This window comes from Mauremys reevesii, linkage group 2 (genome assembly GCF_016161935.1).
Source record: "Mauremys reevesii isolate NIE-2019 linkage group 2, ASM1616193v1, whole genome shotgun sequence".
In the NCBI taxonomy this organism is placed as follows: Eukaryota; Metazoa; Chordata; order Testudines; family Geoemydidae; genus Mauremys; species Mauremys reevesii.
This window is the reverse complement of record NC_052624.1, coordinates 88593977-88621173: the sequence shown is the minus strand read 5'-3', so window position 1 is coordinate 88621173 and position 27197 is coordinate 88593977. Positions and strand designations below refer to the sequence as shown.

The window sequence follows — 27197 nt, the reverse complement described above, 5'->3', positions numbered from 1 at the left end:
ATATACCTCTAATACAGTCTGTACAGTAAATGTTGAAGAGGAGAAAACACATATTATTTTTAAAGTGAAATCCAGTTCCTTGAAATATAGAAATGTTGTTATATTTTGTCTTAGCTGAATACTATTTGGACAGACGAATCAATGTGGGACTAGGCAAACCACAAGGTCTGTTGGTTTGAATTCAGGATTGTATTCAAACCCCAAAAGATAAACTGAACCCAAGTTTTCAGAAACTGAACTGGATTTTGGTCATTAGATAAGTAATCCTCTTAGAGTGTTGTTCTAAAAATGCAAGGGGGGGGGGGGCGGAGTGGGGGGGAGGAAGAAAAAGCCCTTGGGAAAATATTGTTCAGCAAATAAATTTTACAAAACATGCAACTGTTCAAAGAAAATCAAATCTATATTTCATTTCATATTATGATTTATTTTAGAAAACACATTTAAAAGTGCTGTAGCTATGAACAATAAAAATAGTTGGTACCGCTGATAGGATGGTATGAAAATGTCACACTGCACTCATTAATTCTACATTTAGATATGTCTAAAATTGATTTTAACAAAATGATTGCTTAAACTTTGCTTTGCTCTAACAACCACATAAAAATAATATTCTCTTCAAATAACTTGATGAAGCATAGAAACTCTGCATATTAAAGTTTGGTTGAAGGAAAATAAGAAGCTTTATATGAGTATTCCTTTTATAGTATAAATAACTAGGATTCTAGATAAGAAAATTGTATTTACATCCCAACCTCATTTTGCAGTAATGTGATCTACTTATTAGCAAGAGACCTGACAGAGTATTGGTGCAAAGTTCTGTACATTATAGAATGACATGGCCAGTAATATCTTTCTTTGCCTCAGAAACATTGATGTTGAGAAGTGAACATTTGATCCCCTGAAATTAGAAATGCTTCCTTCATATTTATGGCTTGGATAACTTTTTTTTTTTTTTTTAAAGTATCTTCTAATTTCACCTTGATTTTTTTCCCCAGCCACAAAGATCAGATTTAAAAGAAAAAAAATTATACTAAGTCTGAGCACTGCTGAGAGCTTCTTCATACTACTTCCTGTTGCCCTGTTATATAAACCACTAAATTGAAGTAACTTATTTCCTCTGAATTATCTGGATTATTTGGCCATGGGAAAAACAAATGTTTTTTGTACCCAGTGCAAATATCTCTGTTTTAAATCCTGATGATACTATTGAATGGCATAACATCACATTATAAAGAGACCATAAAATACTACTATGCACAATTTTCTCTTTCTTTGTTTTATAACCAATATGTCTTTTCCCCTTCAACAGTGTTATGGGTTGACTCTCCATAGAGCCTTCCCCTCCCACAGCATGGAGTAAATAGCCAAACAGGAGCAACACCAACACAAACATGTTTCACTGATGTCAAATAAATGCAATGTAAATACAAGCATTTCACATAACTGACCCAAACCTCTACTCACTGCTTACCCATAACTCCCAATGACGTCAGCTAATTACAGTGTAATAGATCCCACTAAAGCCCCATGGTTTTCTTTCCCACATATAGTATATATGTATATAATAGTACAGGATTCTTTGGTTCAGGATTCTACAGTGTAATGGCACTTCTATGGTACAACGAAGGGATTTTTTAATAGTAATTGCAGTTGAGTTCTCTAGGTTACCTAGCAGCCACTGAGAGCATAGAAGAAGATTTGAAATCTGTGGTTAAAGTTTAAGATAAAGCTAATAGCTAAAGTAATTGATCAGTTCCCCATGGATTTTCTTTGGTCACTGAGGTGTGTATGGAGACTACAGGAGATTATTTTATTGTGTGATTTTAGCAGAGCAGTGGAGTCTCCTTACAATGGGTCACATACTGCTCTCCTGTGGGGAAAACATGTGGGAGGGACAGAGAGGGAAGAACACTCCAGCAGGGGGAATCTTTCCAGGCCAGAGAGGTGGAATTTCTCCCCCAGAGAGGTTTTTGGCCCCCATGAGCTGCAGCTCCCTGACAGCTGCCAGGGTACAGGGCCATCTGGATGGAAGCCCTGCAGCTTCACTCCAGATCCAGGGCCACCTGCTCCCTGGCTGCTTGGCTCCATTTAAAAAGTCAGCTAAAAAAAGGCAACTCTGTAGAATTGCAGGAATATAAACGTTATTGATACTCCTGATGGAGCAACACCATGGAACTGCATGGGAGGCTAACGGGCAACGCACAATTGGTACAGGAAGGAGGAAATGATTTTTGGAGAGGGGCCAGGGGGAAAGGGGTTGAAAGTAGATTTCGTGCTTATGAAAGTTACTGGACTGGAAGTCCTGGAGAATAAACTTCCCTCTTTATCCATGGAACAGATACATGGCAGACAGTAGTAATATAAATTTGTAATTGTCACCCCATTGCCAGCAGGTTTCACGGCTGAGCTGGAGGAATCTCTTCTATGGGTGAGAAGTTAGAACAGTGAATCTCTATGCTGACTTACGCTATGGCTACACTATGGCCTTTTTAGTGGCACAGCTGTACCGCTGCAGCTGTGCTGCCGTAAGGTCTCCTATGTAGCTGCTCTATGCTGGCAGGAGAGAGCTCTCCATTCAGCATAATTAAACCACCCCCAATGAGTGGCGGTAGTTATGTCAGCAGGAGATGCTCTCCCGCCAACATAGTGCTGTCCACACCAGGCCTTTTGTCAGTGAAACGTATGTCAGTCAGGGGTGTGAAAAAATATACCCTGAACCAAAGGTGCTGACTCCAGGGGTGCTCTGGGGCTGGAGCATCCACGGGGAAAAATTAGTGGGTGCTCTGCACCCACCAGCAGCCAAGCTCCCCTACCCCCTGCCTCACCTCCTACTCCGCCTCTCCCCCGAGAGTGCCGCGTCCCTGCTCCTCTGCCTACCTCCCAGCGCTTCCCACCCAGCCACTGCCAGCTGTTTGGCAGCGTAGCAAGCTCTAGGAGGGAAGGGGAGGAGCGGGAACATGGTGCACTCAGGGGAGGAGGCAGAGAAGAGGCAGGGCTGGGGTGGGGATTTGGGGAAGGAGTCGGAATAGGGGGCGGAATAGGGAGCGGAGTTGGGGTGGGGACTTTGGGGAAGAGGTGGAGTCAGGGCAGGGCCAGGGGCAGAGGAGGGGTTGAACACCCACCGGTGAGAACAGAAGTCAGCACCTATGCCCTGACCGACAGTTTTACCAACAAAAGTGCTAGCATAGAGATAGCCTAAGTCTTTGCTGTCTCTGCTGAGATAGAGAACACAGGTGCCAAGTTTGATGACAGCTTTTGCAATGCGTACACTTGTCCACTAGCAAATAAGCTGAGATCAACAATTCATTTCATATATGCTGCCAAACGGGCTAGAAATTGTACTTTTGTATGATCCATCATGAGGCCAAACCAAAAGGAAGCAGATGTTGGCTGCATATCTTCCACACTTGGAGCCAGGTCTCAATTACTTTCAGACCCTTCCATACATCTTTACATTGACACTGCATTCATGTTACTCTCAGCAATTCATTTATGCGCCTGACATTTCAAAAATCTAGGCCAAGATTTTCAAAGGTGATTTTGGGTGCCTCTATTTTGGGGTTTCCTATTTGTAGACACTTTAACAGGACCTGATTTTCAAAGGGGGTCAAGCTTTCTGAAAATCAGATCCCCTTTGAACTGTCTCAGATTGGGTTAGCAAAATTGAATGCATTCATAATCACTAGTCACATCCGAAAATCTTGTCCCTAGCCAGAACAGACTGATTCATAAGAACATGTATCAGCATCCTTAATGTGTCAGTAAAAAACACAGTCAGAAGATCCCTGTGTGAGTGTGCTTAGGGTAACTTTATTCACGACTTATGTAACAGGAAAAGGGAAGGAGCCATTTTGCCCTTGCCATAGCCATATTTTACGCTGTATCTCTTGGGAGCAGATGTAGAGGGAGGAGGGGGATAGAGAAGCCTTGGTGGAGTATTGGCCTTACTTCTTGTGGTGAATTCACCTGTGTGAACATTGTGATTGGTTTGCAGAAGAGGGAAGGAGATAGCGATTTCTTGTCCAAACTGTGACATTATGAGAAAATGGTAATGTAATCGCAAAGGAAGAAACATACCATGACACAAAGTTTGCTTTTAACTGTGTGTAAATAGTCTTTGATCAGGCAACAGGATCTTTATGACGGGCTGATATTGCAGATTAATAAACATTTGCTACGACAGTTTCATAAGTGGTTAGGCTTTATCCAGAGAATGGATGCTAAGACGAGGAGTTGGCAAGGAAATCTAATCAACTTGATGTGAATAAACTTTTTTGTACAATTAGTAGGACCTTCTTCTTTTGAAGGCTCCATTCGGACTAGAGTAACATGGATTGGTACAGCTGCATTGTAAATGCTTTTGACATCAGATAGAAAAATCCTCCTGAGAATCCTCTTCAGATTTTCATGGCTTTTCTGCTTCCTCTAGTGCACCCTGCGGAAAATCTAAAGGAGAGAAAGATAAATGAGGATGCTTAAAAATTGGATTATACTTGGCAAGCATACACAATACATTGTTGATTCCACTACAGTTTGGAAAAGTCTTAGTTATACTAGAGGAAATAATTTACTGCATACAAAAAACTCTGTGCTAAAAGAATGTTAAAGTTGCAAAAGCAAGCACTCAAAAGTTAGGAAATACCAAAATTAAGGTTGCCTGTGCAAAGTAATTTAGTCTTGTTGTGCATATGCATTATGATACAGTCTTAAACTTACATGATCACATACCACTTTGTCCACAGGAAAAATGGAACAGGACACACGTCAAGTAGATATAAAATACTACAATTGGTAGCATTTTATCACCAATTTGCCCAGGTATAAATGCCTACACAAGCTGCAAAGCAGTGGAGAATCAGGCACTTTGTTTATTAATAGAATGCATCTTTTTAAATGGCTATATGTATATTCAAGGCTGACACTTTGCAGAGACTGATGTAGCAAACTACTGGTCTTGGAGAAATTTCATTTATGAAGCCTTGTTGATGTTTTTGTTTTAAAACATCAACAAGGCTTGAGTACAACAGGAGGCGTGTCAAATTTGAATTTGCTCTAAATCCACACCACAGCGAACCTGAAGGAAATCAGAAATCTGGGAGTAAGTGGTCAAAAATTCCCAGACTGAAGTAAATGTGGAAAAAGAGAACAGTGAATAATCAAATTAAAGCCTGTCTAAACACAAACTTGCATGATTTAATTAAACTGGCTTAGTTAAACCACAGCAAACCCGGTGTGGGTTTACTCTTATTTCAGCTTCAAAGTAGTTTATTGTGTTCTAACTTAAAACCAAACTAAACCTGGTTCAAGCCAAAATAAAAATAAATAAATAATTATAATAATGCCTAGCTCTTATATAGCCCCTTTCATCCATAGATTCAAAGCACTTTACAAAGGAGGTATCACTAGCCCCATGCAATGGACAGGGAAACTGAGGCACAGAGAAGTTAAATGATTTGCCCAGGAGGCCAGAGTCAGGAACATAACCCAAGCATTGCTTTGTCCACTAAGTCACACTGCCTCCATAACCATGTCCACACAACCTTTTTCACCTGTTTAACTAAACTGGTTTAAAATTACACACCTTCAATTTAATTGGTGTAACTCTGTGCGTAGAGAAGCCCTCAGAGTTTCATTTTGTTAGGTTGGCTATGTCTTTTGGTACTAGGGGATTTTGACATGTCAATGAATGGCTGGGTGTGAGGGCAAGAAATTGAACAAACTTTACTGAGGGCCTTGAGACTGAAGCTGCAAAATGCCTGAAGGGCAAACAGAGAGCAAGAGCTCGGAGACAAGACCATGGTGACACAAAAGACCAAAACTGTGGCTTCTCAGCAAGAGCTTTAATTCCCCAAGGAGCTGTGAGGTTTCCCCTCACCAAATTGCCTATTGTTTAAAGAAGACAATTAAAAATACCATGTTGAGAGCTCATCAGGGTTTACAAATCTCATCTATGGCATGGTAGCTCCTTTGTTCAAAACTGTTAGCATGTAGCACATGCTGGGGACACACAGGGATCAGCATTAGGCTCTGTCCTAGGTAATGCCCTCATCAGTGATTTAGAAGAGGAAGTGAGCAGCAGGTTAATTATATGTGCAGATTATCAAAAACTGAGATGAGCTGCAGATACTGGGGAGGAGAAAGAAATACTGCAATGAAGCCTAGAGAGATTAACAAGAGGGACAGAAAAAAAAGTCAGATTTAAATTGAAATACATTTGGGGAATAAACAATCTGAAACACACATGCTTCTGGGAGATAGAGACGCAGCAGCTGAAAGAGACCTTGAGGTAATAGATCACAGCAAATGAAACAAAAGTTTGCAACATGATTTTAGGCCAAAAAGCCCAATGCAATTTAGAACTGCAGAGGCATCGCGTCATGGAGCAGGGAGTTAACAGCCCGTTTATGGATGGCTCTGCTGTGATCACATCTGAAATATTGTGTTCAGCTTCAGACAGATATCAAACAATTGCCCGGATCCAAAGTCCATTGAAATCAATGGGAAGACTCCAGGGACTTCAGTGGGCTTTAGAGCAGGCCCTCAAAGAACAACGAATATGACCTGGTGACTGAAAACAGCTTCGGAACAATCTTACAGAGCCTAATTATGCATCTAGTAGATTAGCTCAGAAACAACAAAAGGGTGGATATGGAACTTGATAGTCTATATCTGAAGGGCATAAATAGCACGGAGAGAGTAATTATTTATGTTGGGACAGGAGGGTATAAGTAGTAGTAGTGTCATGCAATTAAGAAATGGAACGTTTAGCTAACTATCAGAAAAAACTTCTTGACAGTGAGATATTGTAGCCTTCAGAATAGTTCCCCAAGGGAAAAGAATCATCATTTAGACATTTTAAATTTGACTGGACAGAAAACCTAAATGCCTAAGTTTTCAAATGAGAATACTAATTGTGAGTGCCCAACTTAAGACACTTTAAAAGTGCCTGATTTTTCAGAAAGTGCTGAGCACCTATCCTCTGAAAAATCAGGCTCCTCTAATAGGTCTCTATTTCAGCACCCAGAATTTGAGTCCTGCAAAATCATTAGATACTTCTGAAGATGCCGGCCAGAAAATGTCTGACTGTAGGGGACAGGTCTACTGGCAGGGAGATGGACTCAATGACTTAATGCATCTTTTTCTTTGTGTCTTGACTGATTCTGTTCACTGATTCTGTGCTAAAAATGGAAAATTAATCGTTATTTGGGAAATAAAGTAACGCCCAAGAGTCTCAATAACTACGTATATTTTCATGACATTGATTTCTTCATGTTGTTATTTCTAAAATCGGCCATCATAAAAAATAGTGTTAATGATAAACAATGTAAATTCCTGAAATATATAGTAGATTATCCCAGACAAAGGTGCTAGCCTTTTCTGATATAATTATAGGTTTGCATAACAAAGGAAATTCAGTGGGCACAATTTATCTTGATTTCACATACCTTTTTGACACAGCACCAAATACAAATTTAAAGAACTTAGATGCTGTCTGACTAAAAGTATCATGGAATAAGTAAATTATGGGTGATGTGCATTTGTGTATGAGGTGTAAATGATGTCTGGTATTAAATTGTGCAACCATCTCATGGAATGATGTATAAAGATGTGTCCTTCAACAATGAGTCTTGCAAGCTATGACATACACTTTTCTATGTGCAGTATTAATTAACCTGAAGAACCATGTAACATGCACATTGATTAAATCGGCATATGATAAATTATGGTACAATGGATAATTAGTATCTGGGAGGTTAATCATAGCATGCTCTGGCAAGCTTATGCAGAAACACAAATAAATATGTTGTAAGATTTAAAATACTGATTCTCTAGTTCATTTAGAAAGAGTCCCCCACCTGGATCAAGTCTTCTTCCACCCTCCCAGTCCCCTGGTTCTCAAAATGTTTCATTCTGCAGACCACCAAGAAAGCATCCGTGGACCACCAATCTCCCACAAAAACAGTCTGCAAACATTGTCATGGTTAAATTTACATTAACTCACCTACAAAGATTAACAATCTACATAGCTACAGACTGGAAAACCCTTACTTAGAAAACAGGAATGATGAAATTCACCCCTGTGCTGTGCCAGCACTAAATCCTCAAAAAAGGGCTTAACCATGGGAGTGATTTAAGTCGGAGCATAGACCATGTGCTGGTGATTTTCACCTTAAAGGAGTACGCTGGGAGTTCCAATTATCAAAAACTGAATATAATAGTGTGTAAGAGATGCCATCATCAGCTGCTCAATGACAGTCCTGAAACCCATTTTTTGCATTTGACAACTAGAAAATGTCCCCACAATGTTCACACTGTTCTCTAGATCAGGGGCAGGCAACCTTTTTGGGCTGAGGGCCGCATCGGATTTTGGAAATTGTATGGAGGGCCAGTTAGCGGAGGGGGTTGTGGCCCAGACCCCACCCCCATCCACCCTCCCCCTGGGACTCCTGCCCCATCCAACCCCCCTGTTCCCTGATGGCCCCCCGCCGGGATCCCTGCCCCATCCAACCACCCCTTCTCCCTGTCCCCTGACTGCCTCCAGAACCCCTACCCCTAACTGCCCCCTGCCACCCCATCCAACCCATCTCTCATTCCTGACTGCCCCCCTGGGACCCTGACCCCATTCAACCCCCTTGTTCCCCGCCCTCTAATTGCCCCCGCCCCCGACCACGCTCCAAACTCCCCTGCCCTCTATCCAACCCCCCCCCACTAACAGCCCCCTTACCGCGCTGCCTGGAGCACCGGTGGCTGGCGGTGCTACGGCCGCACCACCTGGCTGGAGCCGGCCATGCTGTCACCACCACGCAGCACAGAGCACTGGGTCAGGCTGGGCTCTGCAGCTGCGCTGCCCCAGGAGCTCACAGCCCTGCCGCCCAGAGCATTGCGCCGGCAGTGGGGTGAGCTGAGGCTGCGGGGGAGGGGGAACAGCGGGGTGAGGCCCAGGGCTAGCCTCCCAGCCCAGGAGCTCAGGTGCTGGGCAGGAGGGTCCCGTGGGCCGTATGTTCTAGATATTTCATATACAAGCAAGTATTCAGAATACCACAGTTATGTTTAATTCACCGTGAACTGAAACGTTGTTAAAGGTGGTCATCGATTACAGAGATATGATTTGTAATAATAATAAATCCATTCTTAGAATATGGAGTGCAGTTTTCAGCCCCTCATTACAAAAAGACTGAAACATGAGAGAAAGTTCAAAGAAGGGCAAACAAAATGAGAAAAGTGCTCCAGGACATCAGAGAGACTAGGTGGGTGAGGTCCAACAAAAGATATTACCTTACTCACCTTATCTCTTGAAAAGTGCTACAAGACATCTGAAGGATACTGGATATAATTATTTATATGACTAGTGGGAAAAAAGGCCATTTTAAACCAGTTACAAATACTTGAGGGATATTGCAGACGGGAGAGGAAAGGACTGTGTTCTGCTGTCATAAATTGGTCAAACAAGGCATAATGGTGCACAAGTTAAGATAGAAACATTCAGGTTAGACACGAGACAACATTTAAGAGTCATGACAATTAGGCAATGGAATAAACTGACTAGTGAGATAGCTGAGTCATCTACATTAGGGGTTTTCAAAGATTCATTAGATGAAATTCTAGTGGAATTATCATAGAAAATGCAGAGGCGTTGGATTGGATGACCTGAGGGGCCTTCTCCAAACCTATCATCTATGCTGTTATGATTCATTCCAAGCAGAATATTTTGGACTCTCGTGAATTACTGGCTGAGTATCCTGGATACTCATGTACATTAGTTTGCTCATAGCATACATAAAACTTAGCCAAAAGCTGGTTTGGAAGTGCTTGATCTACAGTATTCAATACTTCCCAACCTCTGTTTCGTATGGTGACTCAGAGGCAGGACTGTTATAACAAGAGAACAAAAAGCTATTTTGGTTTTAGATTATGTTACAGAAAGGAGACACCACTTCCCCCACACAAAAGGGGAGGGAACACACAATTTCATGGACAGTTTATATACTGCTATTCCTATACCACACATGAATAGCCTTCAAATAAACCAAAGTTTTAAAGTCACTGCTTAACATAAAATATGTAAAAGGGGGAAAAGGGCAAATGTACCAAATGACCAAAGTTCTAATAGTTATTTTTGCTTCTTTGTTAGCAAGATAAGACTTAGACTTTTCCCAGCACCTTTCAGCCATGCTTGAAATCATCATGATAATTTCCTTCTAAGAACTCCATCCATCTATTGTTCATAATTTTCATTATCATTATAAAACCGCGTGAGCAAAAACTGTAGCTTCCCTTTCCTTAACATGTAATCTTTCTCCCATGGACATGTGCCAAAATGGTGTTTCAGCAAGCCTAAGAAAGTAACAATAATTTGTTAATCCCAAGAAAACTGTGACTGAGTAGCTTGAAGTGCCTAGGGGATTGATATAAATTCATGATTTTTACTGTCATTATGAAGATAGATCATGGTGATGGATAAGACCAAGCTATTTACAAATTGTTTCCTTTACTTCTTTAAGGGAAACGTCTCTAGAAATAGGACTCAGATCTGTGTTCAATACCATATTATGTGGAAGAGCTAATTAAGAGTGAACACCCTCTTTGAGTCACCGATTGATTATAATATTAATTTATAGATATATGTGTGTGTGAGGGCTTTTGCATTTGAAAGGGGTGTGGTACTGGATGAAGGAGCTGGAAGGCAAGACTGCCACATTCACAAAAGAACTATATAATTCAATGAGTTTGTTTTACTTTTGGTTTGGGAAGTGGTGGGAATGAGAGCAAGCTGTTCATTCATCACATTTCTGTCTGTGTTAGGGGACTGGATAGACCATAGTATGGATAACGGGATACAGTGTTTTTCATCTCTTGGTCACTGATTTGAATGCAGCTACTATGGTAGCTGCAGCTGATAGTCATGAATATTTGATATTTGTAGTGTTGTTGTTTCTATCTGTGTTGATCCCAGGATATAAGAGCGACAAGGTGGGTGAGGTAGTACATTTTATTGGCCAACTTCTATTGGTGACAGACAAGCTTTTGAGCTTGCACAGAGCTCTTCTTCAGGTCTGGGAAAGATTCTCAGAGAGTCAAAGCTTTAAACACAAGATGGAATATATTGTTTAGCATAAGGAGTTAGCACATATTGCAAGAGAACATCCAAGGTGAAATGGCCAGTTAACACTTTTGCAGTTGTAGGACAAAGGAGGGTTAAGGGGTTACAGACTGTTAAAATGAGCCATAAAGCCAGTGTCTTTACTGAGTCCATGATTTTTAGTAGTTATGAAGGTAAGCTCCCAGGCTCATATTTTGAAGCTGTTGTGCAGGTTTCCTTTGAGGATGAGGACTGAGTGGTCAGATATGGAGTGACTGTTTTGTGAAATGTGTTTCATAACTTTATAATAAGTCAAGCTTTGTCCTACAACTGCAGAGGTGTTGACTGCCCACTTCACCTTGAATGGTGCCAGCAATGAGGGCCTGCAACTTGCCTGCCCAGTTGCTAGACAGTCAATGAGTACAGTTGTGCCACAGCAGAACCACCAAATTAGAGAGATTCATTTTATGACAAAATGCCAATTTCCTAGAGATTGCTGAACTGCTTACTTAATGCTCCAGTAAAGGATCTACATTTTAAACAGAATGACAAATTCATTTCTTTTTTGTAAGTAAGACTTTGTATTGTATGTTGTTGGAAAAATGTGACTTCTTCTGAAATTGTGGCATAACAAAATTGGGAATGTCCTTGGAATGGAAAAACATTCCCACCAAGTAAATACACAAGAAACACCAAAAAGATGACAGGTATTTACAAATTTGGTCAGCCTTTTCAGCATACTCAGAGGATGCTCTGTTTAAAATGAAGATCCTTTACTGGAAGAATTAAATGTATCATGAATTTCCTTATTCTGTTCTCCCTGACTAACTGGAAACTCACTTTACAAATAGAGTTTCATCCCTTAATCAGTGAACTTCAGCCTATATTAAGACTTCTTAAAAGCTTGTATGGAGCGCATCCTACTATCCTCACACATTGTTTATATTCATCTACAACAACTTAGGAGCCTGATTTGAAGCAACTAGAAGCACAGTAACATTTTAGGCAAAATAACAGGTACGAACTAATGAGCTGCCATTGAGCACAGTACTCCTGCACCTCCATCCCTATCATACAGTACCACAAAATGATAAGAATAAAATCAGCTCTGACATGCTAAACTACATTAAAGCAATGTTAAGGATTTGATGTAAACAAAGGGAGTTAAGTTCTGATTTAAGGCTGAAATTCTGTCTATAAAAATCAATTTGTTGTGCCCAGGTTTTTCTAATATACATGATATATTTAACCTCATGCAGTGTTCCATGACCATATGGCATTATCTACTGTGGTTTGTGTTTTCTTACGATTATAATATAAAAAAGTCACAACTGAGGGTTGGGGCCTTCTTCTATCTGGCTTTATAAAAACAGTAAGAGGCACTTATAACACACTAGGCAATTGGTTAAAAATACAGTCAATATATTGAAAAGCAAACTGAACAGCAACCACATAAGTAAATCCCTCACTTTACCTATGCAGCTCCTTCAGGCAGGATGGACTTTTTTTGAAGCTTTCTTGCAGTGTGCCGTAAAGGTCCACAGATCTGGGCTCTTTTGTACCAAGGATTAGCTTCCAAAGAAAGAGAGCCTCTCACGGTGAAACCCCTGCCAGTAGCTCCCTTAAACCAAGGACAATGGGTCTAGCTTGAGTGTCTCCACAGATCTCAAATGTGGAACTATAGCTGAAGGAGAGAGGCAATATTTCATGGAGGATGGTGCTAAGTCATGTAGGGCTTTATAGGTGGGGAAAAAAAAAGACACCTTAAACTCCACCTAAAAGCCCACAGGCAGTCAGTGCAGATCATGGAGCTACGGTGGAATAAGCTTGTAGCTAGATACTCTGCTTAACAAGTGGGCTACCACATTGGTATGATTAGACTGCCATCACAGGTATGATTGCAGCAAATGTAGACACACCTTAACTATCTTTAATCTAGGTAGCATGAGCAAGTACCAATAGCAACGAAGCTGCAACACCATAGGATTTAGAATGGGCCAGCCACCCATGTAGCTACCCAGGGTTCCAGGTGGGCTTTTACAGCCAATGTGGCCATAGTTTCACTGCTATTGGTACCCATACTAACAAGATTAAACCTCGCTTAGGTATGTCTAGGTATGTCTACATGTGCTGCAATCACACCTCAGACTGCAGCATACACAACCCCTATATGTTGCCCCAGTTAGAGTGCATTTATAACAATCTGAAGATAACAATGGAATGAATTAGTTGATTAAAGGAAGCAGTAGGTGGGTCATTGCATTTGTGCCTCAAGTAAAGCGAGTTAAAATTTTCCAACTAAATGTTTTTCAAACAAAAATGGCTTTTCAAATAAGCAAAAATGTTGGCTGAAAATTTTCTATTTTCATCAAAGGTATTTGGGTTGTCATCAAAAAATTCAGTCATCAAAACAAACAAAAATCAGTTTTCAGGGTTTTGATTTTTCAATTAAAACCTGAACATTTTTAAAGAAAATCTGATGGAAAACAAGCAAAACAAAAAAAAATGTTTTCATCCACAGATTTCACAGGGGACCCATATTTAATTTCCAGTTTCATCTAGAACAAATAGTTTTTTCCAAGTTACAAATCCCTCAGAAATGAATACAAAGAGTTTGCATTGGAATGACTGAAAAGCCTTTTGTTTGCTTCCCATGCTGGTATTGTGTATGTTGATATTATTCTGGATGCTGGTTTATATTGGTATTTAATGTGAGGATAGTCTGGAGCTAATGCTGATTTTAACTGTGTTAAGTGTTGGAAATACACTCAGAGGGCTTATGTAATATGCACGACATAATTCTAAAAACATAAATATGGCCACAAAAACACTACCATCAAACTTCATTACACATTATATTTCATATCCAATATCATTCAGAATTGCTGATAAGCCTTATAAGAAATGTTGTCTAATTAATGAATGGTTATCAGATATAGTAAGGAGGACCACATATGCCTCGATTAGATAGACACAAAGAATAAGACATTTGGTAATTTTGCCTTTTCCTTGGAAGAAGTTATATTATATTAGCTAGCTGACTTCTGTCAATTACTGATTGTTCTGATGGTTTACTGTCTTCACCAAAGGTGTAAGATTGGACATCTAACAATTAACAACTGCTTTGTCTTCCCAGACAAGTGAGCCCTGTGATAGATAGGCAAAACTGCAGGGGTTGGTTACCTTTAGGGCAAGATTTTCCACTATTTTCATATGAATGGCAGTGAAATGAATGCTTCTTATAGAGGCAGCCATCCAGTGCCTGTCTGCAGGAAGAGTCAAGACCCCTTAAGGATATGTGAATTACAGCAGTTTTCCATTATTGGACCAACTTCTGTTGGTGAGAGAAGCATATTTCTCACCCACCTCATGTCTCTAATATCCTGGGACCAACATGGCTACAACAACGCTGCATACAAAAATTTTCCATTCATGGAGGCTGATTGCACTTCAAAAGTGACATTTGAAAACTTATGGCCTCCTTGTTAAAAAGTCTTACAACCCACTTCATCCATCTACGTCTTGCTCTACACTTAAAATTTAGATCGACCTAGCTACATTACTCTGTTGTGAATTTTTCATACTCAGGGGTGTGAGCATCATACTTAAGCCAACCTAGTCCCTGGTGTAGACACAGCTAGATTGATGGAAGAAATCTTCTGCTGACCTAGCTACCGAGCTTGGGGAGGGGGATTACCTACATAGATTGGAAAAATACTTTCTGTCAACATAGGAAGTATCTACACTATGGTATTACAATGTTATAATTGCAGCACCGTTGCTGTGGCCACTATAGTGCCCATAGTGTAGATATGTCCTAAGTATAGGGTTACCATATGTCCAGGTTTTCCAGGCATAGCCTCTTTTTTGAGTTTCCTTTCTCTGTCTGGGTGGATTTTTCAAACAACAGGAAATGTTTGGGGCTTTTGCAGAGCAGGCAAGCTGCAACTCAGAAAGAGCCCCGATTGGTCCACTTCCTGATTGGTCCTGCCCCTGCATCCACAGCTGATTGGTCCCTGCCCCGCCCACCCACCCAGGTCCCAGCCCTGGGGAGGAGTTCCCGCAGGGAGGTGCTGACTGACAGCCGTTGCCGCATCCTGGGCTTGCGCCAACTGCCCTGCCACCATGACAGGGAGCGTCACTGCCCCCAATGTCCAGTGAGTACCCCCACCACAGGTACCCTCCAGCACCCCCACCTGTACCCCTTGCAGATCCTCCTCTTCTTCTCCCCCCCCCAGCTCTTTCCCCCTCCGGCAGTGTCCTCTTTTTGGGAACCTGAAATATGGTAACCCTACCTAAGGAACTCTTGGCACTTAACATGCAAGTTGTAAACTAGATGAGGCTTTATGTACCATCAACATGGCGACATGTGGAATAACAGGGATCTTGGGGTTTGAGTAAAAAACGAACTAATGAAATTTTGATGAATAGGGAACCCATTAAAAACACATACTTACAGTGCAGTCCTGCATTCCTTCTGAACCTGAAATTTCCATGGCCACAAAACAAACTAATGCATGTTTGGCTCCTTGCATAGAGGCATTACCTCCTTCAACAAAGACTTGGCACACTCGCTCTATGCAGTCCTGGTGAAATGGCACCACTCTTCAGTACCAAAGGATGTAGACAAATCAGAAGAAATTCAGAAACAAGCAACATAAATGATTGAGTGGCTGAGTTATTAGGAAACACTAAAATGTGTGAGGGGGAAAAATCAAGTAATCGAATAGCAAAGGAAGATCTAGGAATTTAGTATTATGCAAAGGAGTAAGACTAGAAGCAATGAAATTAACACAAGAAAAGGCATATTTAGGTTGCCTAATGTACAAGTACAGTCTCCCACAGGAGGTGGTGATAGAAGCCACATAGTATGGCACATTTAAAAGCTAGACAGACAAAGTGCCATAATGGAGAGAACAATCCTGCAGTGTCAGGGAGATGGTCAAGATGATCTAACAGGAGATTTCCAGCTCTTACTTCTGTACGTATCATTTAACAGATCTGAGGTGTTACAAATTCCTAAGTGTTTTGTAATATGTACAGAAACATCAGCTTTTGCTTACCAGCAAGTTTTCAGGGAGTGAATACTCTTCAATGTGCTGTTCTGTTTAACAATGGTACGTTATAGTGCAAATGCTAAAATCATATTCAAAATTTCCATGGATTCTTCTGGAAATAACATTCAACAGGGCTTTACCATTTGATGTCATTTTTCCTTTGGAATCTTGGGGAGGGTGGGAAGGTTGAGGGAAGGGAGGCTGATTTGGGGAAAATATGTCTAAAAAAATAACAAAGGCAAACTAATACTTGTGTAATATTTTCCCATCCTGAATTTCACACATATACCGTAGCTTAAAAGGAATGAGAAAAATGCTCCAAGACCTTTTTCCAAATGCAATCTTTTGATAAGTTCCAATGTTGGCTTAAAAGCAAAAGAAAAAAAAAGGCACATATTAAAGTAATAGCTGAGAATTCTTCTATAGAGACTTTTAAAAAAGGCTCTTTCTATTGTTTTCCAAATACTATGCCTGGTGGGCTTTTTTGTTTGTTTGTTTGCTTTTTTAATACCATGATTTTTGGCTAAAATCCTATTTTTGCAAATATGAAGGGTGATAGAATTATGCTTTGAAGAACAAAACCAATGACAACACATTTTATATTTTTGCTATCATATTATATCCCCTATTAACGGTATCATAAAAATCAGTCTACTGAAAGACCTAGAACCTAATTATCCTTTCACTTACACCACTGAATCACTGATGTAAGTGAGAGGAGAATCAGACTCCTTATTTCTAGCTAAGTCTTGGTGGCAGTGTCCATGCTGCCAATTTCAATATTCACAGTACAACAGCAGTAGGTTACTTAAATATGATGATCCAATTAAGAAGTTCCCAAATCTGTGAGATCCTGGGTTCCTCCTGCAAGGTTCTAAGCACCTTCAGCTCCCATCAAAGCTAACCAGGAGTTGAGGGAGCACAGAACTTTGCAAGATCAGGCTCATTAGCACTTGCATAAGATTGGCTGAGACAAAAACAACAATTAGCGGAAGCCAATGGGCCTGCACATAAGTCTCGGAATGATGAAAGAAGCATTTTTAAATGCAGCATGGTTTTTCTCAGAGGCACAGGAAACAATAAAAGCTTAGCAGAGTTAGCATGTAGGGGAGCAATATAACTTTTATCGTTTTGTGGGCTTTTGTGAGAAATAAGTCCAACTATTATAGAAGGGCTATTGCCCTATTGAGCTAACAAATTCAATGCTTGCAAAATTTCAATAATTATACATTCACAGTTGCTGTGGGACTTCAGTAACAAATGCAGTTTGAATTCAAATATATGTTTTCCACTAACAGCACTGATCAGAATTATCAATACATTTTCTGCCATGAAAAAGAAGCCATTTGGCTAAGTTACAACACCGCCAATTGCCTTGGATCACTGACTTTTTACTGACCAGTAAATAAACCAACAAGAGTAAAGAATTGATTTTTGATTATTATGAACTGTACAGGATTATTTCCTTAGTAAGCAGTAATGTGAATTAAGTATGTAGCCATGTCAGTTCCAGGATATTAGAGAGACAAGGTGGGTGAGGTAATGACTTTTATTGGACCAACTTCTGTTGATGAGAGAGACAAGCTTTCAAGCTTACACAGAACTCTTCTTCTGGTCTGGGAAACTTAATATGTATTACAAGAACCTATAACCCACTAAGAACGCCACCACCACAGCTGCTTCCCCCCTTCCCCCGCTCCCTTCCCTTCGTCCTTGTGACTGGAGGGGTGTTAACAGGCCATTTCACCTTGTATGGTCCCTGGAAATATGTGTTAACTACTGATGCTAAACAATCTGTTCCATCTTGTATTTAGCTGTGACGCTCTGCAATTAGACTCCTGCAGTTGGCCCCGCGGTTGACTCAGACTCAGGCTAAGGGGATGTTTAATTGTGGGTGTAGATGTTCAGCTTCAGGCTGTAGCATGACCTCTGGGACCTTACCATCTTGCAGGGTCCTAAAACCTGGGCTCCAGCCCGAGCCTAAATGTCTTCACTGCAAGTAAACAGCGCCTGAGCCCGAGCCCCAGAAGCCTGAGTCAGCTGGCACGGGCCAGCCAGAGGTATCTAACTGCAGTGTAGACACAGAATCATAGGACTGGAAGGGACCTCGAGAAGTCATCTAGTCCAGTCCCCTGCACTCCTTGCAGGACTAAGTATTATTATTACTTTGAGTAAATTTCCCAGACCTGAAGAAGAGCTCTATGTAAGCTCGAAAGTTTATCTTTCTTACTGAAGTTGGTCCAATAAAAGATATTATCTCATTGACCTTGTCTTTCTAATAAAGCAAAGGGACAGATTATTTACCAAATACCAGCAAAATGGAACGAACTGGCAACAGAAAACTGTAATTTTGGAAGCAATTTCCATAAAATATACTGAAACTCAGGCTTAAGCGGGCCCATTGTTCTTCAATTTCTCAATAAAGCTGCATTTATTTTCAATTTTTTTAGTGGATTTTTGAAAAATCATCATCAGCCTAGGAAGACTAATTAAAATGCCAAATCACTCTGTGGTTACAATGTCTCAAAACAAACTGCGAAGGAGAAAAAATATGATTCTTAATTCAGGCCTGGATACTGCAAACACTTACAAGTATGCCTAAATTTATGCACGAGTAGTTCCATTAAACTTAAAAAGTCCAACTGGAAAGTGTGTTTGTATTTTTAAAAAATCAGTTAACTAATTTTCTTTTTTTAAATTCTCATATCAACATAACACTAGGAAATACATTTTTTTGTTTGTTTTTATAAAATTGACAAAGTTGAAAGAACAAAGAGCACCCTTTCAGGTCACAAGTCAAGGCTTCAGTCCTGCAAGTTTGTCCAAGTTTGCCTACCCAGAATGCTGCTGAAATTAGCAAAGCTCTGCATAGGTGCAGGATTCTGCCCAAACAGAGCATCTTACAGGATAGGGCCTGAGGGCTCAGCCCTACAAACTCTTTAATCTTGTGAGTAAATGTGATTCCCTTATGTGATTCTAAAGTAATGACCCAATTTCAGGGAATTATTCCTAAGCACCTCAGCACTTAAGCATGTTCTCAACTGAAGTGAGTGGGATATAAGCACATTAAAGTGCCATCCTGAGGAAGGATGGATTTAAACATGTGCTTGCTTAAGTGCTGTTCTGTATCAGGGCCTATGCGTTTCTAACTTTAGAGACATTGTTCAGGCCCAAATTTAGATTTGGTACAATAAAGATTTTTAGAAAATCTTTACAACTGGTAATATTTTCATTGCTACCCCCACCCCAATTTCAGTGATGACAAATAAGAAAAACCCAAAACTAGAACACTAACTTTGAGTTTGGCACAAGAACCACAAAATGTAACAGAGACTAGGAACAAATGCAAACTAACCAGTCTAGATTTATTATCCAAGCAGAATGAAATGCAAACTGCAAACCATGCACAGACAGCGATGAAAGGCAAATTATCTTTTTTAATATTCCTTAAATTTTACAGCACAAAGCAATTTATTAATAATGCACGTAAGGATATGTTCTGGTTTCTTTTCTTTTTTTTAAACTTTAAAAAACTTGATGGTGTCCCTTTAAGAAATACCCACCACATATATTAAGTTGAACACAATATAATTTTGTTTAAAACTTGCGTTCTGTGGGAACTGAGGCTTTTATTTCTCTAAACTGGTCTCAAAGGAATCTTGGGTTTTACATATGGTATTTCAAGTCTCACTGTAGGAGATTTTTACATCAAAATTCACACAGAATTCTAAAGGCTCCATTGGAGTTTCTCAGAGTGACAGTTTAAGAAAAAACGTAACTAGAGCTCTATTGAGACAGAAGACACCACAGCAAAAATGAAATACAAATAGTGTAGATGAAGATTTATCAAAATCTAGCTGGTGGCAGCCCCAATGTATTTAGCCACAAAATCCCCCTATCACTGTTTTGTAATGTGCTAGATGCCACCCTCTCTTTCCCAGAAGCAGTTGGTGTTGCTGTAAAATACAGTATTTTATGTTCCTATTGGAGGAAAGGCATTATACATATGTTAAATATTATAAAGCAAAGTTGTGAGAGTCAGTATTTTAGCCTTTTTAACCCTGAGATTTAATTGTTATTCTAACAACCTGTGAAGATGGAGGGTAAAGAGAAGCAAATAAATCAAATTTTTTGTGATATTATATACATATAAATGACACACAATAAGCATAAAACATAGAAGTAATGTGCAAAGGAGTCACAAATAAGCAGTAACATGAAGCAAAAATTGTATTTACCTATTCAAATTCTTATTTTATTTAGTATCTTCCCTTCCCCGCACCCACCCAATCAGAGAGGCAAAAATACTGAGGTCCATTTGAAATAGGTCCAGAGAATGGCACCTGCTCAGTGTGGCACTAACAGGCCAAAGCATTGCCCTAAAAGACAGGTGAGTTGAGGATTCCCCCCAGCATGGGGAATCTCCTGCTGGCCAACATAGCCAGCTCTTCGTAACTCCCTCAGAACCCTCCTGATGTAGGAGGCATGACAGGAGGAAGCAATTAGGTTCTAAATTATGCTGGAGGATAAACTGACCCCAAACAGTCCCAGGTATCAGCGGAATGCAAAACTGACTTTGTCCCCACTTGACTCAGGAGCAGAACTCTGGTGCAGGAGAAGATTTGGCCCATGTTATTTATAAAGTATTAACAATTTACAAAGCATTTATTAGGGGAGTCTCCAAGAGCCCTTATCATGGGACAGGACACACTGTGTGAGATTTTGTAATTCTAGGGTATGTCTACACAGCCATTGTTAGCCTGCCAGCTCAACCCCCTCTATTGTGAGTCTGTCTACCCAGGCTCGACACTCACTCCCAGTTGAAATGTAGACATACCCTTAGTGCACTGAGCATTTCTTCATACCCCATATCACAATAGTTTAAACTTAAATATAAGAGAAATGATGACAGATATGTGTGTAAGAGGACAAGAGTTATAGCAATAATCTTATGTGCTTTATCAAGTAGGTTTTGCTTGCTTCATGGTAGTTAATTGATTGCTATTATTAGTTATTTAATATTAATATCATAGATACTGCAAAGTTCTACTTCAAAAATACATATCTCATGGCAATGAAATAAATACTTTAAAGGTGGCCTCAAGACACACAAGAAAACACAGTAGACTTGATTCCATGCCCTTGAGTCTTAACCTTCCTCTCTGCCATCAACGGTTAAACTTTATAAACTTGCCCATGAGTGTGGGTCAATGATAGATGCACCAAGCAGCAGCAGAACAGGAGACCAGTTAAGGGAGTATCTGTGTTGCTGTGGTTTCCCTCAAAAGTTCTGTCTTTGGTGATGCTTGTATGGTTGTTGGAGTGCTTCCATTTTGTTTACTTGGGTCATGATCCAATACCCATTGGAATCAATAGGATTTTTTCCACTAACATCAACAGGTGCTGGATAGAGACCTATACTCACCAAGTTTATTTCTGGACAAATTAATAATTTTTATTCTTAAATTGACTTTGAATTTTTTATTTCATTTATTTATTTTTTACCTTTTAGCCTTTCATTTGTGCCACAGCACAGAATTCAGCAAGATACAGTAAATTAAAGTAATAGGCCAGGCTTTTCCAGAAGGGAAAAGGGAAGGAGAGAGGAAGGAAGAACTTGTTTTTGGCACGTTCTTATTATGCTATTTTGACCTATTAAGTTTTAAATGAGGATACAGTATCTAGAGCCCTGGATAGGTGCTTTTATAATTGAAAATTATTTAATTCATTAAAAATAATAAAAGGCTTTATCTTATCCACCCTAAAGTGTGGACAGGTTCTCATCTGTCCACACTTCAGCCACAAAACAAGTTTTCCACACTGTTAGCTAGGATAATTTATGTCAGTCAGTGAGTTTTCAAATCATGACACAAACTGGCATTGGCTCCAGGGTGGACCACAAAGCTCAGTGGGATATGAGTCAAATGATGTCATGAGTCAACAGCAGCCTGTAGCTGATTGACTCTGCCTCACCAGTAGGTGTTACTTCAGCCATTAATACAGATTGTTCTATGAACGAGGGGATATGTGTGTCTGCCAAAATACATAATAAATATCCAAGTCAAACTAAAATCTGCCAGATTCTGAAAATATCATAACACCCTGTTCTGTATCTGTAACAGCATCCAAAGCAATGTTTGAGAGAGCTTACTACAACCACACCTGTGTGTGTGTCTGCCACGGAGTTTGGAGTTATTTCATTGATTGCCACTTCACTTAATCATTCAAAGCAATGCTTGGCATTTTGAGTGCTATGATTTAGTGCAGCAACAACAATAATCCAGCCATGGCTTAAGCCATTCCCAGCACATCCAAGACTGTTTATTAGCATTGGCTTCTGGTTTACTAGATATTTTCAACACTCTTAATATCGAAGTTCCTCCTCTGGCAGGTCTGAAAAGGCCAAGACTATCTCAAAAGAAGGCCTTATACTTCTCTTACCAGACACTTTATAACTGTGCTCAAACTTAACTATGTTAATTTACCTTTCCCTCATCCTGAAGCCGATTGAAGTGGAGAATGTTCAGCACCTCTGCAGGGACAATCTGCAGAGCACCTGAGCAAAGGCTGTATGGGAGGAACTCAACTGCTCCTCCTCAACCTGTGGGTTGGCTGCCATGCAATAATTCCACATTTTTTTATCCCAGCCCATAATCTGAAATATCAGATGCGGCCACATGTCTAAGCAGGCTGTTAGACTTATTGGATCTTTGCCTCCCCCACCCCAACATATTGTCCTTTGAACCTTGCCATCTGCTAGAATATTCTGGGTAATCATGGAGCCCCTTTCAGGGAAACACAAAGAATGCAGACATCACCCTACATGACCAGTCTTCCACCACACGTAGCCCCGCATGGAAGAGCTTTGGAAGGTTTGTAACATAATGGGTGAACTTCGCCCTCCAAGCCCTTGAATCCACATGATATAAAAACACAAAAGCCTCCAGAGTGTATTTCAGGGTATCCATGCCTTGACAGCCATCCGACATTTCATCACTCATTTATTAAGATTAGACAAAGAAAAGAAAATTTCTCCTTTAATAACTTAACATAGACCTCATTCAGTATGGAGAATGATACCACAGAAATGTTAGAGAAAAATTAGCTGGAGATCAAATGGGAAATATGTCCGCGTTGGTTTTCTTACGAAGTTGCTTCATCTTTTTAATTTAATAATGTTCTTTACTAAATGTTTTCACTATGCTCTTATGAAAACTGAACAACGTTTTTGTCTACAAGATACAGTAGGTGACAAGGCAAAGTCATTCAATATTTCTTCTATACATAATATGAAGCAATCGCATTTCTGTGTGAGACATTTGCATTATAAATGCAATGCTTACAAAAGCATAGTGATTGAAAGCAGGTGGGGCACAGGACCGGGATTTCTCATCCATTCTACCCATATACTTCAGCTCACTAAAAATAATAAAGCCTCTATGCTTACTCAGTCTTGTACTTGTTTTAAAGCTCAGCCACCAAATTGTGCCAAATTATGTGTTGTCCAACTTGGACTGAACTGAGAACACTAAGCCCCTTTTCCTAGTTAACTGTGCTGTATTTATGTGATTTCTGCATTACATATAGACATTATCTATAAGAAAAGAGAAAAAGCATATTTTTTAAAATGTCAGAACTGCTTCCAATTTTTCTTTCAGTCTTGGTACGAACTTAAAGAATATTATACTTATAATAAAAACTTAAGAACATATATATTTATACACCCACTATAATATATCATCATGTAAATCATGCACACACACACACACACACACACACACACACGTACAGACTACCAAAGTCTATTCTATAGATATTATTTATTTTTTATCTTATAATTGGAAGCCTAATTTTTTTAAATTGCAAACGTTAGATGCTACCATCTTAAATGCTCATTAAAGATAAACAACTCAATAGTAAAACTTTAACTGCATTTGTTTTTTGCTAACTTAAAAACAAGCAGTAGGGGATAAGAGCTTGTTTGCAAAATGAAAAGCAAAGAATAATTGTGGTAAAAATGTCTCAGAACAAAAAGAAAAAAATCAAGCAAGGGTGCACATGTTAAAACTAGAGATGGCTGGACTACTGCAAATAAAATAAGAATTTACCCAAACCTTCATACATAACTAGAACTGACCCTTTTTGCATACATGAAAGAGTACAGTTAATTTTTTCATTATATTTTATTTTCACTCTCATCTTCTATTCTTGTTTCTTTCTGGTGTGAGAAATTAAAATGCTGACATACAGTGAGAGAAGCCGGTTTTGCGATATTTCCGACTTAACAGGAAGTAGGACATATAAAAAGCGTCAGGAGAAAGACTGTTCTTTTGAGTTTTCTTGCTCAGTTTTGCAGATCCAAGAGGCTGGAATAACTTTAAGATAAATAACCATTCTCAGATGATTATCCAGAAGTTTGACTGTCACTGCTTACCTTGCCTACAACGTATATGTACTCTCTAAAACTGTATTAGAGGTGTTGGTAAGAGTAAAGCTATTCAGAAAATTGTACATTTGTCCCATGGAAAATGTCACCATTTCCCAACTAGTTTCCATTCTGAATTGGAATGGAAAGTCAAAATATTGAAAATTTTAGCAAAACAAAAAATTAGAATGAGTTTCAAATAAAAAACGTCAAAACACAGAATGTAGACTTCTTGATCAAAATGCAGTGCAGGATCAGGCACTAAATGAGCCTATAAGCCTGATTCTCTCCTGCGGAGGCAGGGGGCAACGTCAGGGAGTTGAGAAAAGCTGCTTGATTTTGAGGGCTGGCCCTACCCCTGTCACCACTTAGAGATGCTGCCAGATAATTCTAAATTGCACCAGTTAGGTAGGGTCCTGTGGGGAGAACAGAGGTGCAGATATGGGTCAGACACCCTAACATCTAGTGGAGAGTTCCTTTATGCCAGTGGAATTCTCTGCTGGGAATCTGCAGCCAGCAGAGAATGCTGCCTGAGCAGTGCAAAAGGGCTAGATCTCATTAGAGACTCTTTCTGTAAAGACTGAAATAAAATTAGCAATAGACTTTTTACTATTTTAAATGAGTATTTTGAATGATTAAACCCCCTTTATAACAATACTAATAAAGGGATAAACTGACTACATGAATACACCAGAGTAGCACAATAACACATGCCATTACTCTTCCTATATTCACAGATTTTAAAACCAGAAGGCTTTGGATTATGATAATCTAAATTATAATCATCTAGTCTGCATAATAAAGAACACAGAATTTCACCAAGTAATTCATGCATCAAGCCTGTAACCTCTGGTTGAGCTAGAAAGACGTTTCATCTTGATTTAAATATTACAAGTAATGGAGAATCCATCACATCCCTAGATAAACTGTTCCTCACTGTTCAAAATTTGCATCTTATTTCTACGTCTGAGTTTTTCTAGCTTCAGTTTCCAGCCACGGACATGAACTATGCCTCGGTTCTACAATAATTAATCTGTATTTATGCATATCAGTTTTATATTTTTATGAAACAAATGTAAGAGAAAGTCACGAGGAACTAAAAGATGTTTGAGGCATATACAGTACGGACCACTTAATGCCATCTCTAGTGTCATACCTCCAGGTGAAGGATAATAATCCTAAATCTAACATACGCTGTCTACTGAAACTGTCATTGCTGTGTTAGTCAGTGTGTTCAATCTGTCAATACTAGAGGGATTAAATCTAGACAAAATACATACGTGAGAAAATTATGCCCAACATGGATCCAGTTTCATCATTTGTCAGCGAGTGCTGATGGCTCCAAGGAGATAAGTGATGACATTAGATGAACTCTCTGCATGTAGGCATGGTGGATTTTTTTTGTTCCAAAGCACAATAATGGCCTTAAAAAAAATTCTGAAAGCCAATTGATCTTATCCACATAGAATCTTGGATTATTTAACCCATTCATTGCCAAACAATTTTCAACATAAAATACCAGTATACTTTTTAAACAGACTACTTCTCAGGTGTTACGTAAGTAATACCAGTCAGGTAGTTCTGATCAGCACAGTGATGTATTCCGATCCTATGGAAGATTGAAATGTTGAGATCTTGCAAATCCTGGATTAATAAAGAACTGGAGACTGATCCTGTGGATTTACACTGGGAACCCCCGCCAACCCCCATGGATTAAACTGGGATTTTTCTCCAGTGTAAGGACATAAAAGTAACAAGTCCCTTTTCCAAAGAGCTCAGAGTTTAAATAGAGATATAACACTCACCTTGTCTTGGTTTATTGTTAAGAAAAGATCCTGTTAGCTCCTTTCCCATAGTGTCAGGAGTTAAGGAATGAAGAAGGTAACAGATGAAAACTAACCAAAAGTGAGTTTTGAGGAGTGCTCTGAAGAAAGACTGAGAGGTTGCATGGCACATTGGATTAGGAAGGACATTCCAGAGTTAGGGGCCATGTAAGAGGAGACACAGAGCTGCAGGTGCAAGCATCTTGTGCAATTTTATAAAGAACAACATGTCACCCTGTTCATCCACAGACTAGGAACAATGAGGCCTGAATAAGTCATCTCTCTCTAGAGGCTAAAACCCTAAGGCGGGTTCTGACAGCTGCTCTACTGAGGGCACTATTACAACACCAAAAGCCAGCAACTTCAAAATTGAATACACTGACAGTGGGACCACTTCACCTAATCATTCTTCACTGGCTCAAAATCAACTGGCTACTGTTAACTTGTTTCTAACCACTTCCTGGTTTTAGTTTGGCTATTTATTCTTACAACACCTGTTTTGTATTTGATTTAAAAAAATTAAAATAAACAAAATCCCTTGAAGGACAAACAACAGACTTTGTAACCAGCAAGGCTAAGAGTTGATGCAATGCATCCTCTGGTGCCCAAACCACAGTAAAAGTGGTTGCCAGCTAACCCAATCTTTCTGGTTTGACTCATATGCTGAATTTTCTCAATGAGAAGGATTTGTCCCATCACTAAAATAGGAAACTGAATTAAAAGTCAGCTGTGTAAACAATGTGAAAGTTTGTTCAAAACCAGTGATTCAGAGGCCAGTTATTTGTGGCATATCAAGAAAATTAAACTGGGAA

The 27197-nt window shown here is 39.6% G+C and overlaps 1 protein-coding gene across 1 annotated transcript in view; it reads right to left on the bottom strand.

Annotated features, from left to right (window-relative positions):
* Positions 1-3052: 3052 nt before the first annotated feature.
* The window catches only part of BBS9 (Bardet-Biedl syndrome 9), a 493039-nt gene continuing 468894 nt past the window's right edge, over positions 3053-27197 (bottom strand). The window contains exon 23 of the mRNA XM_039526584.1: positions 3053-4446. Within this exon, the coding sequence (XP_039382518.1) occupies positions 4406-4446 (41 nt within the window). The 3' untranslated portion in view covers positions 3053-4405. The remainder of the gene's footprint in view (positions 4447-27197) is intronic.